The sequence below is a fragment of the Equus quagga genome, chromosome 3 (genome assembly GCF_021613505.1).
Source record: "Equus quagga isolate Etosha38 chromosome 3, UCLA_HA_Equagga_1.0, whole genome shotgun sequence".
In the NCBI taxonomy this organism is placed as follows: Eukaryota; Metazoa; Chordata; class Mammalia; order Perissodactyla; family Equidae; genus Equus; species Equus quagga.
The window spans coordinates 150,321,157-150,335,781 of NC_060269.1; the positions used below are offsets into that span (position 1 = coordinate 150,321,157).

Genomic DNA, 14,625 nt, shown 5'->3' on the forward strand with positions numbered 1-14,625 from the left:
TGCTCACCCGGTTTCTGCCGTTCCCCATAATGACTCCCTCCGGTCTCCACTGCCTTCCGCTCACACACCCCTCAGCACTTCTCTCTCCAGGCCGCAAACACTGGCTGCACCGTATGTTCCATCTGACTGCAGGCAAAATGGTGTTCCTGTTAACACCCCAAACTCCAGCCAAGCCCCTGGGGCCCGCCCACGGCCAGCGCATCAGGGCCGCCTTCAGTCCTCTCCACCTATGGGTGAGGTGCACCCCCTTCCGTGGCTAAGGAAACGGAGGCTCAGCAAGGAGAAGCCACTTGCTCGGGGCCAGGCAGAGGGGGGCCAGCCCAGGACTGGAACTGAGTCCCAGAGTCTGCAATATGCCTGCCTCCTGTGACTTGGGACACAGAGCAGAGCAGGGGGAGAAGCACAAACCCGGGCCCTGCCAGCCAGCCTGCAGGTGAATCCAGGCTCTGCCACTTGCTGGCTGTGTGTCCTTGGGCAAGTTCCTGAACCTCTCTGTGCCTCAGTTTCCCCAAGTTCAAAATGGCAGTCAGATGCCCCACATCCTACGGTTTCGCTAGAATTAATTAAGATGGTGCATGTGACATGCTGAGCACAAGGCCTGGCCCTGAGAAGGCACGTGGCATAACGCGGCAGGCAAGTGCTGACGGGCTGCCCGGGAGCCTGGGTTTCAGGCTCAGATCTGCCCTTAATCGATCATGGAGCCTCGGGCCAGTCACTCAGCTTCTCTGGACTGGTGTGATCTGAGGCCCCAGGAGCGGGAGAGGCAAGACCCGACATTGGGCATGTGGGGCGGGCGGGCAGGGAGGTTCCTGGCAGCCATCCGCTCCAGCCCCCCGTGTCCTACAGCGCATCCCTCTTCCTTCAGGTCCAAGGAGAGCAGGCGTACACTCTAGACCCGGGCTCGCAGACGCTTTCTGAAAAAGGCCAGGGAGTAAATATTTCAGGCTCAGCAGAGGCCATAAGATCTCTGCCTTGACCGCTCAACTCCGCTGTGTCGTGCAGAACAGCCTCAGACAGTAGGCAGATGAAGGGCGTGGCCATGTGCCCATCAAACTTTATGAACAGGTGGCTCGCCACCCCTCCCCGGTACACCCCTAGGCTGCACTTTGCTGACCCCGGGCCTAGAAGGGGGATTGCCATCTCGCTGCTGTTCAGCACACAGGGCCACTGTGTAAAAACAGCCTCCCCACCCCTAGGCTGGCCTCCTCCCCCCAGAGCCCCGTATTCAACTTCAGGAGCAAGTGCCGCCCTGGAGGGCAGGTGGGGCCCTCTGCCTGCCCCCCACTCCCAGGACAAAGATGCCCTTCAGATGTTCCAACCAGCCCTGCAGGCTCGGGCCACACCCTGGGCAGTCAGCAAAGCTCAGAAACAGGTTTGTCCGGCCCCAGAGCCAAGCCCTCGGCTCTCCCGGACAAGGACACAGGAACACAGTCCCGCAAGCCTTCTGCAGAGTCATCAAGTTTGCAGAGATTTTTATAGAAACTCCTTCATCTCCCACTGCCAAGGGCATCGCCTGAGGTCCCAAAGCCGGCTGGGGTCACAGCAGCACCGAGCACCGTCCTGGCCCTTGGTCGGAAGCCGCAACGCTGCCTGGGCCCCGACTCGGACAGCTGTGAAATGTCAGAAAGAAGGTCACTGCGGCTCCAGCGGCCCCCCTTCTGCTGAGCTGCACCTCTCTGAGCCTCCGTCTCCCTCTCCTGGACGGGGGCACAGGTACAAAGGGCCGTCACTCCCGCTGGGCAGAGGCCTGCTGACCGTAAAGTGAGTCAGGCACGTGGAATGAATGGGTCTTGCTGGTTCGCTCTGGTGCGGAGCTCACGTGAGAAGTGGCTGTGGGAAGCACCCCAGAAATGCCGGAGAAGCACACAAATCTTAACTAACATCATAGCGGGCTTTAGCGGCGACGCCACTACTGATGGCTCTGTAGACATGGCAACTAACTGAGCTGGGAGACATGGTCAACCCTCGGGGCAGCTGCTGAGGGCAGTCCACAGGCCAGGCCCCTCAGCATCCCTGCAGGAAGGGACCACCCACCCTCCGATCCCACAGAGGACACAGAGACCAAGGCCAGGAAGCGACTTGCCCGGGGCCACACGTGGAGCGTGGCAGAGCGAGGATAGAATTCTGGCTTCCAGGCTTCCAGCGGGTGCGCCTCCCTCTGCCCCCTCTGTTCTGGATGGTTGCATCTCGCACGATATGCAGCTCTCCCATGCGGTCAGCACCCCCAAGGGCACTGCTCCTGGGGCTCACTGGACCGGCTGTGTCTTCAGCAAGGTGGATGCTGAGAGCGGGCAAGGGTTCAGTGAGGAGAAGGATGCAGCCTTGGGCTCCACGGCTTTAACCGAGCAAAGCGTGGTTTATCTAGATGTCTCAGCAGAAGCCTGCTCTCAGGATGGTGGAGGCTGTTTCCACGGCAACCGAGCAGCCGCCAGAGTGAGGATGGAGGCAGGTCTACCAAGGGCCACGCACGAGAGCCTTCCCCCACTGGCTCCCCAGGGAGGCTGGGTGTGGAGGGGCCCTGGAAGCCCTCTTGCATGTGGATGCAGTTTTATTGGGGCATAGCTAGCAAAGCTGGTTCTTTTCAGCAAATTTTCTCCAAGAGATGACCTGTCTACAGACATGAGCTGTAAGCACTCAGGCCAAACCATGTCACATCCTAGAGGAGGTTCCTGGCAACCCATGCCTCTGCATTAGTTTTCTGGGGCTGCCGTAGCAAAATGCCACAGATGGGCAGTTTAGACAATAGAAAGTTATTCTCTCATAGTTCTGGAGGCAGGAAGCCCCAGATGAAGGTGTCAGCAGGTTGGTTCCTTCTGACGCCTCTCTCCTTGGCTTGCAGAGGGCCTCCTGCTCTCTGTGTCTTCACATAATCTTCCCTCTGTGTGTGTCTGTGTCCTGATCTCCTCTTCTTATAAGGACAATCTCCTCTTCTTAGATTAGGACCCACCCTAATGACCTCCTTGTACATTAATCACCTCTTTAAAGACCCCCCTCCAAGTACAGTCACATTCTGAGGTGCTGGGGGCTAGGGCTTCCGCATACAGATCTTGGAGTGGGGCACAGTTCAACCATAACATCTTCCCTCTTTCTCTGCTCAGAGCCTCACGACCATGACACTGCATTCCTCTCGGAGAGAAGGACGGGATCTCTGGGGCCGTGCGGGGCCGTGGGGGCGGGGCTGGTCTGAGTAACCACTCGCTGCATAAGCCCACTGAAGCCCTGCGTTTCTCTGTGTGATGATCCAGTCGACACATCTCTACCACAAGCCAGCTTATGTGATTCCCAAATGCTTAGACAGGCTTAGAAAGGCACTGAATTTTGAGTCACCAAGACCAGCGCTTGACAGTCTACTCCACCAAATAACAGCTGTGTGACTTTCGGAAAACTTCTCAACCTCTCTGTGCCCTGCTTTTCCTATCTGTAGAATGGGTTGCCAATACCTGCTTTGCAGGGCTGTGATGAGGATCTAACAAGATGACATAAGTCAAAGGCCCTAGCACATGGTTAGGACTTTTAGCAACAAAGTTAGTTAAGTCAGAATCAAGGTGTTTCTCTTTCTCGAAAAAACATGAAATTAAGCAGGTTGGAAAAGGTGCAATGTTCTTCCTCCTCAGGAAAGACTACGAGGGGTGGCGCTGAGTTGCTTGCCTGGGTTTCTAAGAGCTGGGAGGGGAAACCCAGGCGGGACAGAGCTGGGACGCACACCCAGGTGACCGCCTTCTCATGGCACAGAGAAGGGGCAAACAGACCCGTCCTGACGTCCCGGGGCTCCTAGCGCAGCCCTGAAACCAGATGTTAGCCCCACAGTGGCTGCTCCGGGAGAGACACACAGGGTGCAGTGATGGGACACATAACGAGGCCCTGAGGGGGTCCGGAACATCAGGGAAGGGTCCTCTGAGGCAGAGGCATTGAGCCGAGCCTAGGGGTGAGCAGGAGATACCCAGGCAGAGGGCCAGGGTCGGGGCTATTCCAAGTGAGGGGGAAGCGCCAGGCTGAGGAGCTGCGAGAGGGAGGGAGAGAGGAAGGGAGACGGGCTCCAGCCTGGGGCGAAGGGGGTTTTAATCGGGAGCGTGTCCTACAAATGCCTTGGAAGCCTGTCAGGAAGGGATTGGAAGCACCAGAGAGTCCCGTGTCCCCACCATTAGAGGAAATGTTAGAAATGTCACACAGTTGCCGAAGCCCATGCAGCTGCTGCCTACATTATGAAACAACCCCCACAACGGCGTGAAGGCACCCGCCTTCCCCGAGGATCTAAAGTAAGAGCCAGGAAACATCGCACTGACAGCGCTGGACTGGCAATCACCCAGAGTGACGGGGGCAGGAGGGGCTGTGGGCAAGTGCTCCTACTTCTCAGAGCTCATCTCCACGTCTGTAAGACGGAGAGAACGACAGCACCCCATACGCGAGCTGCCATGAGGGTTAAATGCAACGAGTGCATGCACTCAGCCCAGCGTCTGCAGACTAAACGTGCCAGCAGTGCTGTCCTGGGGCTGTCACTATCGGGACAGAGAGGCAGTGTGACGGTGAGGTGCACGGACTCTGCATCTAGATGCCCCACATGTGAATCCCAGCCCTGCCACCCAGCTGGGTGACTCTGGGCAGAGTTCTCCACCTTTCTGTGGCTTGGTTTCCTCCTCTGTGAAAGGGGGATGTTAATTTGCCTGCTCCACAGTGTTGTGGGGAGGACTGAATAGGTTAATATGGCAACGTGCTTGGAGCACTGCCTGGCACAGAGTAAGAGCTCAGGAAGAGGTGACGGTGGTGCGGGAGGTGGTGAGGACGACGACGACGCGGCAGCCCCGGCTCCCGATGGAGTCAGCACCATGGACAGCGTGCGGGAGCCCCAGGCCACGGGGAGGCTCGAGGACCAGTTGCAGCCTTGCTGAGGCCCCAGAGCAGTGGTGTGTTGGTAACGGTTTAACAACACACTTGTCGGGTGGAAAACTGATCTGGGGGATTCAGACTTGGGGCATTTCTGAGCAGATGCCCCCCGTTTCCTTCAGTGTAGAGCGGTACTGTGAGAAGATGAAAAGAGGCAGGTTGTAAGGTGCCTGACGGGGAGTCAGAGCTGATGTGGGCTGTGTGTCTGCAGCATCCTGTACTCACCGGCCCCGTTCTGCCCTCATAGCCCCCAGCACAGCAGACACATCCCACTGGATGGGCAAGAAGAGTGAGGCTCAGAAAGCCCGAGTGACCGGCAGAGGCAGGGCTGGACCCCAGGCTCTAGGTCTTTCGGTCAGCACAGGGCCTGGCACATGGAGGGGCCTTGTCCAGTCCTCTGCTTTGCTCCCTGAGTGGAGAAGGAGCCCAGCGCACGGGCGTCCGTGTGTTGACAGGTTTGGAGCCTACACCCCTAATAGCACCACCGTCCAGCTCTGCACGTGGGAATCAGAAATGTGTTCCAGGCTGAGGCTAGGTGTAATGCCAGCTCCCACCATGAGAAATCGCTCAGGGAGGAGAAAAACCAATTGAACCATCTTTACAATTCTCCGTGGGCTAAAAATAAAGCAGAGGTCCATCAGCCAAAGCCCCCGGTGCAATCCATTACATTTAAGACGCATCGAACTCAAGAAAAATCACCCAGTGCTGCCTCTGATGGTCTCAAAATGTTGGTATTAAAGGACGTGAGAGGTTGTTTACACAGATGTGGAGATGGCGCCAGGGAGAAACCGGCTTCAACTATCAGAGAAGATGCTGGGATTTTGTGAAAACCAGCCTTACATATTTGAGGGGCTATAGTTTAAGAGGGAAAATAGTACCAGCCAACTGCTGGGCCCCTTTATGTGAAAGGTTTTTTTATTCCTTACAAATATCCTTATGATAAGGAATCTGCCCATTTTACCTTCGTGGAAATTGATGGCCAAGGGGGTTAAGCTACAAATCTGAGCCCAGGTCTTCTAGATCCCAGAGGCCAGACCACTTCTCCTCAGTGCCCGGGGTCTCTGAGCCTCCGGGAGCCCAGATTCACAAGGATTTGCCTGTATCCTAAGACCAGATGGAGACTGTGGACTTCTTTGCTCCAAAGTCATCATCTACAACCATTCGTAAGCACCCACTATGTGCCGGGCCCTGCATTATGTGTGGGGATACAGAGAGGGTTCAGACTGGGTTCCTAAACTCAAGGGTTTCACCAGAAAATGGGGGAGGTGGTCATACCTCATCTCTTAAGATGAGGAAAGCCCAGTGTGACCAGGGAGTCTGGGCCCAGAGGGGCTCTGTCCGGCCTGGGAAGGGCGTAGAGTGGACAGAGCAGACATGATCAGGTAAAAAGGGCTGTGAGTGATGCCTGTGGACAAACGGGAGCCCCCGAGGCTAAGAGAGGAAGGACGATCTGGAGAAGGAACAGCAGCAGGCAGAGCGCTGCCTCCACCCCAGTAACAGGAAGGGAAACCCAGTGTCCCGAAGGTGTGGGCAAGCCTGATGCACAGGGCCCCAGGGAGGTGGGCTGGGCTGGTCACCAAGAGGTGACCAACTGGGGAACCGCTGAGGGATTCGGACTTTCTCTAGAAGCTGATATGGAGCAGCTGAGAGCTTTAAGCTGGGGACAGACAAGGTCAGGCCAGAAGCTCCAATAAGCCAGTCACAGCTCAGCTGTGGGCCAGCTGGCTGGGCAAGGTGGGATTCAGGCAATGGGCCGTCAGGAATAACGTGGCCTGATCTGGGCCTTTGGCAGGGATGGAGGGGAGGGCATGATTCCAGAGCCATCGGGAGAGAATGGGCAGGGCTTGGCACCTCTTTCCATTTTGTGGGTGAGACAGAAGAAGGAAGCTGGGAGGGCTCCTCACATTTGAGCCTTGGTGACAGAGGAAGGCACCGTACCATGCTTGTGCCCGGCACACAGCAGAGGCTCCTCCCTCGTTCAGAGCAGTCATTTCTGGAGTTAGCAGAGGAAAGGCCCTCTCGGTCAGCTTTCCTCCATCAAATGGTCAAAACCATGCTCACTTTTTCTCCTTTATTAAAAAGGTTTTCCTTTCTCTCTAAAACCTTTGCTTTGAATCAATTCTGCTTCAGTGGAGCGTGCTAATATGTGGACATGAGGACATGGTAACATAGCCAAAAACTTGCAGTGGCCTTGAGGACTGAACAGCAGCATCAGGACAAGTCAAGACACGGAGAGCAAGAGTGAAAGGAATGCAAACCCCCAGGTCTAGAACCCTCCAGGAGCTGCTGGCTCAAAAGGTGTCTCAAAAACTCAGAGCAATTCCCCAGCTCAGCGAGGAGTCAAGCTGCCTTTCTGACCTTCTCCCAAGCTGGAAATGAAACACTTCTCTAATTACTCAGCTGCTATCGGACCCCTCATCGCACCTGCACCCACAGTCCTGACACCTCCTTGCCAGACGAGGCTGGGGTCCATGGGGCGGGTGCCAGGTTTCTCTGCTCTGGGTCCCTGTGTCCTGTTGCTCTCGTGGCCAAGTGGCAGCAGGCCATGGGGAGTGCCACGTGCAACACGGCTCCCTGATGAACTGATCTAATCAGAGGAGGTTTCCACAACCACCACACACCCTGGACACTCACTCAGCTCCTCTGTCTGCCTAACTGGAACTTAGGCTCCACAGGCAAGGCCGCCTTGAGCCCAGCTCTGTAACACACACACTCCTCTTTCTCTAAGAGACAGGACGTTTTTAGATTTCGATACCTCAATTCAGATGAACCAATAATTCATTTTCACAAAATTAGAGGCAACATACAGATTTAACACAAAGTTAGAGGGCAAGGTCTGCAGCCAGGGATGCCCCCTGGTTCTCACAGGGGCCCCCAATGCCCTGATGCTCCCCTCTTGTCATTAGCCCTCGCCACCTCACCTGGCTTAGTTCCGAGGCTCCCTCATCACTTTCCTCCCCTGAGTACAGCGTCAGCCCCATGTCTGCTTACTCACTGGGCAAAACCAGCACCCTGGCTTACTCTCCACCTGCCCCACACCTGCAGCCACGCAGGTGAACATGGTCGGACAGAAACGCACACCACCCTTATGGCTGGTTCCACTCATTCCCCGTGGCACTTATCACCTGCTCACATGCTGGATATTTTACTTGTTTATTATATTAATGGTTTATCGTCTGTCTGCTCCAGGAGAGGAAGGATCTTTGTCTCCCTAATTGAAGCATTGGGCATAGGGCCTGGCACATAGCGAGTGCTCAATAAATACGTTGCGGAATGGTGTGCTCTCCAACATGCAGACAGGGCACAATCTGTGTGTTTAAGATGGGGCAACGAGGCGTAGCTGACAGTAAGGACTCAGGATGACTGTGTCTTCAGTCCATGACTAACCTGTTCCAATGCCCTGTGGCCACTCGGGTCCAAAAGACAGTTATGATACAGCCTCAAATCTATGAAATCTATGTTTTTACTCTCTACTCCCCTGCCTCCTGCCATGCCCATGCTTCTACCCTGCCCATCCTTGCCTCTCCCTGCATCTGCTTGCTGGTCTCATGACTTCCAGGTTCAACTGCTGGAATCTAGTCCACCCAGGACACACAGTCACAGCCCCAAGGGTCTCCCTCCCTCCAGGCTGAGCAGTGGCGCCCCCCTGCTCACGGTGCATCGATAGCTTCTTATCGCCTGACAAGCAGTTAGGAGTGAGGCAGACACAGGTTTCAGAACACAGATTCATACACCAAGAAAGGTTTTCCATTATTTTTCAATCCTTTTGATGCATGAGAGAGAAAGTCTCTGGTGCCATTACATCTCTAACACCTCAAGTGTTTGCTCACCTCCATCTTTGACAAAAAGAACCAGCCTCAGGGTCTAACACACAACATTCACAGTCTGCATTGTCCAACTCCATACGCGTGTGGCTATTTATCCTGAAATCTGCATTAAATAAAGACTCCCACTCCTCAGCCGCCCTGGATACATGTTAGGTACTCCACGACACACGTGGCTGGTGGCTACCACATTGCACCGTGCACAAGAGGACATGTCCATTGCCCAGAGAGTTCCACCGGAGAGGGCCGAGCATGGGCGTTATTCCCCCTGCGTTGTTTCCACAGCATTCATCTTTATGGCTACCTCCTATTTGTGGTATGCAATACACTTTATTTTCACTTATGGTAGTGAAATTAAAGTCCCTTTCAAAATGCATTTATTTAGGCAAAAATAAAGCAACTCGATTTAATGAAAATTAATAAAAATTAGAAAAATTGGGAAGTAAATGACAGGACACAAGGCACACAGATGGAGGAACAGGTGTGAAGGGTTTTTGCGAATGGCCAACATTTGGAGACCCCGGCCCCAGGGGAAAGTCCACCACTCACACCGTCAGCCAGGCCTGCTGCCGCTCCCCTGCCACCTCCCCCTTCCTCGCTCGTCACCCTCTCCCACACACCCTGGGGTCTTCAGCAGCCTCCTCAAGGCTCTGAGAGCTTCCTCCCCGTGCCTCCGTCTCAGCCCTCCGTGGTGGCCCACAGCAGCCTGTGCAGACCTGGGTTACAGCCAGGACGACATCCCGACACGGCCTGTGAGGCCCTCAAAGGAAGGGCTGAGCTTCTTTCATTTGTCCCTGTGTCCCAGGGGCTCAGCTCAGGGCCTGGGGCGGAAGAGGCACCAGAGAATTGATGGCTGAGCGACCGAAAGGGAGCACAAGCCCTCACCCACTGCAGTGCTTTACAAGGGGCTTTGGCATCCACAATGTCACTGGATCCTCACAACAGCCGGGGATGTAAATCGGGCAGGGGTCACGTACATCCCCACCCTTGTCATACCATAAGGAAACTGGGCGCCAGGAGGGTGGCGCCACCGTCCCAAGGCTGCAGGGGAGCAGCCCGAGTGCAGGGCAAACAGCACTGGGCCAGGCCGCAGAGGCCTGAGCGCGAGCCCAGCTCTGGTCCTGCAGCTGGGGAATTTGGGCCAGACCCTGGTCTCCTGGGGCCTCCATCGCCTCATCTGTAAAATGGGATGATGATAACACTGCCACCGGTTCATAGTTTCGCACCCCCATAAGCACCAAGTGCGATCACGAATGACGAGCTGCTCTGTAAACTGTAGAGTACTGTGCAGGGAGCTCTGAGGATGGCCAGCTGCAGTCACACAAGTCCCACGCCCGCCCCCATTCCTAGCCCTGGAGCTCCTGCTGACCCTTTGTCTTATTCTGCTGGGAAGCCATCAACGCATCAGACTTGGGAGTGGATGTCTGTCTGTGCTGCCCACCATGCAGGCCCCCAACTCCCGGGGCAGTGCCTTCTCCTCCCGAGGGGACCGCCCCTTCCCGCACTCAGACACTGTGCTGGGGGTGGAGGCAACCACTCCCCACCAGCGCCAGGGAGGGGCCCGCGATTCAGCACTGACCAATCAGAGCATTGCATGCCCCCCTACAGGGATGGGTTTGGGGTGCCCCTCAGGCCCAATCAGAGCCTACTGGGTGCCATCTGGGCCCTTGATGGGACAGTGTAGAGAGAACTGGTCTCTGTTCTCCTGGACTTTATTCTGGGACAACAGGGCGTGAGCTGCTGGTGCCAACTTGCCACCATGCAGAGCTGAGGCTGAAGCCAGAGCAGAGGGCAGAGGCACGAAGCAGCAAGAACCGACGATGCTGTCTGAGCCCCGGAATTCACCTGTGCCGGAAGCTCTCTTGTGGTTCCATAAGTCAGTAAATGCCTGTATTTCGCTTGAGCCAGATGGAGTGAGGTGTTCTGACCCTTGCGACAGAAAGGGTCCTGACCAACTGATGCTCTGAGGGCTAGAGAGAGGGGTCGGGCCCCGATGGAGGGTCAGGCTGATGCCCATCCTGGCCCTCTCCATCCACCTAAATCTGAGCTCCCATCTCTCAAAGCAGCTCCAGCCCCAGCTCCTCCTGGAGCCTTCATGACCACCCCAATCCACTTTGACCCTCCCAGCTCTGAGCACTCCACTCCTCTGGGGCAGGAAGGAGAGAGATGCTAAAGTTTCCACTGGCTTAGGGTTGGGCCCTTCTGAGAGGGGCTTTCTGAACATGCCCTCGGGGGCCGGAGGGCCTGGGTGTGAACCCAGCCTTGACACTTGCTCGTGTGAGCCCTGAGTAAGTTACTGCGGGCTCTCTGTGAGTCTGATTCCTCATCTGTAAAGGAATCAGGACAGCACCTGCCTCACAGCTTGTGAGGCTGAAACAGGTGAACAGTAACACGTGTCAATGTTAGGCACAGAGCCTCACAGTGTACTATTATTACAATTAGTCTGCAGAATAGTGACCCTTAGCAACCTGCCTGCTCGGTCCACCGCCGCCCCCATTGGGCTGAGCCTCAGCCCCTCCCAAGACCAATGTTCACGTATCAACAGTTCCTTCCTCACCAGTCAGTGGGGGCTGGAGTCAATCCTATTGCCCAGATACAGGAACCACTGAGCAGGGGCCCCCCTTGACCCCATCCAGCTGGGCTTCTGATACTTGGTTGTCACTCCAGGCTCTAGGAGGGACCCCAAGGCTGTTCATCAAACACCGATGCACCTGCCTCTGGCCCCATCGAGGAGAGTCCAGAGGAGCCTTTGGTCAACTTTCAGATAAGTCAACCATCCCTCCTCCAGGAGGGCTGACCTGAGGACTCTCTATCTCCTCCAAGGTCCCTGGGGAGGTCCCAGGATGATGGGGATTATGGTCACTCTGGAGGAGGCGAGGGGTGGAATGTAACCCTCAGCAGCCACGGTTTTAAAGTTTTCATGAATAAACTCAACATGATTCCACATCTGGTCCTCATTCACACTCTGAGCCAGAAGGTAGCTCACTGAAGAAGTCGAACAAGGCAGAAGCCCCCAGGTCAGTTTGCTTACAACCAAGACACCAGCTCCCCACCCAAAAGCCATCCCGTCCCTGGGAGATGATGGCAGGGCCCGCAGCTGGAAAGGATACTGAAGCTCCTGTCGGTGATGGCCAGGTGCCAGAGGTTGATGCGCAGGTCGTCCGCCGACATGTACGTCTCGCAGTCGCTGTTGACGGAGATGGAGTTGATGTGGTAGGTGTGGCCATTGGCAAAGACCCTCCTTGGGCTCACCTCCACCATCAGGTCCATGGGCTTCAACACGGGCACCTGCAAAGGAGGAGGGGCGGTCAGAGCAAGGCGATGAGGGGGGAGTGTCAGGCGCAGGCCACGTGGGCCAGGCAGCGCCAGGGCCATGTGATCAAAACGAGAGGCTGGGAGCGTGCCAATGGGCATCCGTCCTGCATGTATCAGAAATAAGCAGTGCCACCTGGCCAACATCCATCACCTGCCAGCCCTGCAGGAAAGCCTGCCTTCTGGGACGGGTTCTGAGCCTGCCATGTGATCTTGAATAAATGGCAGAACCCCTCTGCAATGCAATTTCCTCATCTCTAAATTGGAATGAGAAGATACTGTGGCAAAGACAGCTGATTGTCCCCCAAAATCTGTGTCCCCTCCACAGGGAAGTGGCTATCCAGGTGGGGACTACACTTCCCAGCTGCCTTTGCATCTGGGTGTGACCATGTGACTTGTTCTGACCAATGGGATGTGAGCACAGTGATGCCTGGCGCCTTTAGGCCAAGAGGGTTAAGAGGCTGGAGTACCATCTCTGCCTTCTTTCCCCTTCCACTGCTAGAATGTGAGGACCCAGGCTTTAGGGATGGGGGCACGTGGGATGGAAGGAGCCTGCATGCCTGCAGGAGAGCCATGTGCCAATCAGGAACGCCCCCACTGGACCTTTCTATGAGTGAGAAATACATTGCTGTGTTCTCCCTGTGATGCCGGGGTTATCTGTTACAGCGCTGGTGTTAGCCTGACTCACACAACAGGCCCGGTGAGTGGGACTCGGGCTGACGTGGGACACGAGAGAACCTCCTTCTCCCAGGGGCCTTCTCCTGGCTCCACCCAACTCTTAGGCTGGGCCAGGGGCTCCCTGAGCTCCCACAGCTGGTAAGTCCCTCTTCACAGCCCTGACCACATCGTGAGGTTGTCATCTGCTTCTGATCATTTCCTGGTGGACTGGGGACCCAGTGGGTGGGGACTCCCTGGGCGAGAGGCATGGCTTCTCCTGCTCCTCTCTGTGTCTCTGGAACTCAGCCCTGTGCCCAGCACAGAGGTCCTCCGGTGATGACTGAATGGCCAAGTGAAGGAATGAAGGGGCTGTGTCCCTCGAGCCCCCCCAGGGACAGCTGAGACGGGAGGTGACAGCCTTGGTGCTGCAGTGGGGGTGGGTGAGCATGAGGCGTTCCTTCTGACACAAATGCAACTCTGCAGCCCATGTTGGATTTTCTCAAGCACCAGGCACCCAGTGTGAGCACATGCATGTGCCTGTGTGTACACGCACGAGTGTAGATGTGTGAGTGTGCACGAGTGTGGGTGTATGTGAGTGCATGTGTGTACATGCAGTGTTGGTGTGACGGCCTGCCTGGCTCTGGATGGTTCTGTGTCGCTGGCTCTGAGTCTGCGTGCTTCTAGCCTGTCTGCCTGGAGTTGATGTTGGTGTGCCTGAGCCCCTCTGTGGGGCCTCTGCCCTGCGCACGTCCCTGCGTGTCAGATATTCTCCGTCGGCTCCTAACCTTCCCTCAGGGAACAGCCCCTGCCCGCCGTGGGGACCCTTGGACTCTCTGAAGTCGCACCTGCTCCTGGAGAGGTCAGAGAATCCCGGGCCTAGCAAAGTCTTGGCCTCTCAGTCTGCCTCCCCTCCTGCCAGCAACTTTGTTTCCTCCTGGCAGCCTCGGAACAGTTCACACAGTGCATCAGCCATTCACTGCCACCCCTGGACCATATTTCAAAGCCATTAAACAACAAAAGGAGACGAAGAGTGAAAAGAAACTTTTCCTGAAGGTTTAGGGTTTCCTGAATAAAATATGCCCCCTGCACACTTCCAGAAGCCAGAGTCTAGTCGAGGTGAAGGGCAGGAGGACAGACACATGAACACTAAGGACAGAGCAGTGTGGGATACAAGAAGCTAGAGTGGACAGAGGAAGGAGAAGGATTCTCGTTTGGCTTGTGTAGAAAAGGTTTTAAAGAGGTGAAGCCTAATAGGGTTTTAAAGGATGAATAGAAGTTCACCAAATAGATAAGGTAGAGAAAGGCTTCCCTGTGTCTCCGTCTGTCACAGCACTGACCTCCGATGTGCGGGTGACTCCATGTCTGTGTCCTCGGGGTGCTGGGTGCACTTCAGGGGTGGGCACTCCGGCTTACCTTGCTCACCTCTGGGACCCCAGGGACCTAGCACAGGCCAGGTTCTCAGAAGTAACAGCTGCCTCCAGCATGAGCAGCATGACTTAGGGAGAAGGCTGCACAGGGTTGGGTGGCGTGGGTGAGTGGGGAGGAGGCAAGGCAAGAGGCGGGATGAGGAAAGACCAGACACCCAGGTTCTTCCCCCCTTTCTTCTTCTCCAGCCTCAGTTTACAGTTAAGTAATGTCTTGGGATGTGTGTGACATACAGAGAAAAACCTGACTCCAGGAGGGAAAGAAACACGATTCCCCTGGGCCACTGGCTCTGCCGCCAATGCCAGGCCAATCAGAGGCCATAATTGCCTCCTTCCTGCCAGATGAAACCCCCATAAACTTTCTTGGGGCGGGGACGGGGCACCATCCCTCCCATTACTCTACGCCAGAGCTAACTGGCTTCCCCGCTTTCTCAGAATTTATTTGCGTAATTTACCGGTCATTTAGAGGCCGACATGTTTAAACATTTATTTCTCCTTCTCGGAAACAACACTGATTACCGCTCCAT

The 14,625-nt window shown here is 55.8% G+C and overlaps 1 protein-coding gene across 1 annotated transcript in view; it reads right to left on the reverse strand.

Moving 5' to 3' along the window:
* Nucleotides 1-14,625, reverse strand: part of PPP2R2C (protein phosphatase 2 regulatory subunit Bgamma) — a 140,740-nt gene that overhangs the window by 36,247 nt on the left and 89,868 nt on the right. The window contains exon 5 of the mRNA XM_046656491.1: nt 11,816-11,993. Coding sequence (XP_046512447.1) covers nt 11,816-11,993 — 178 coding nt within the window. The remainder of the gene's footprint in view (nt 1-11,815; nt 11,994-14,625) is intronic.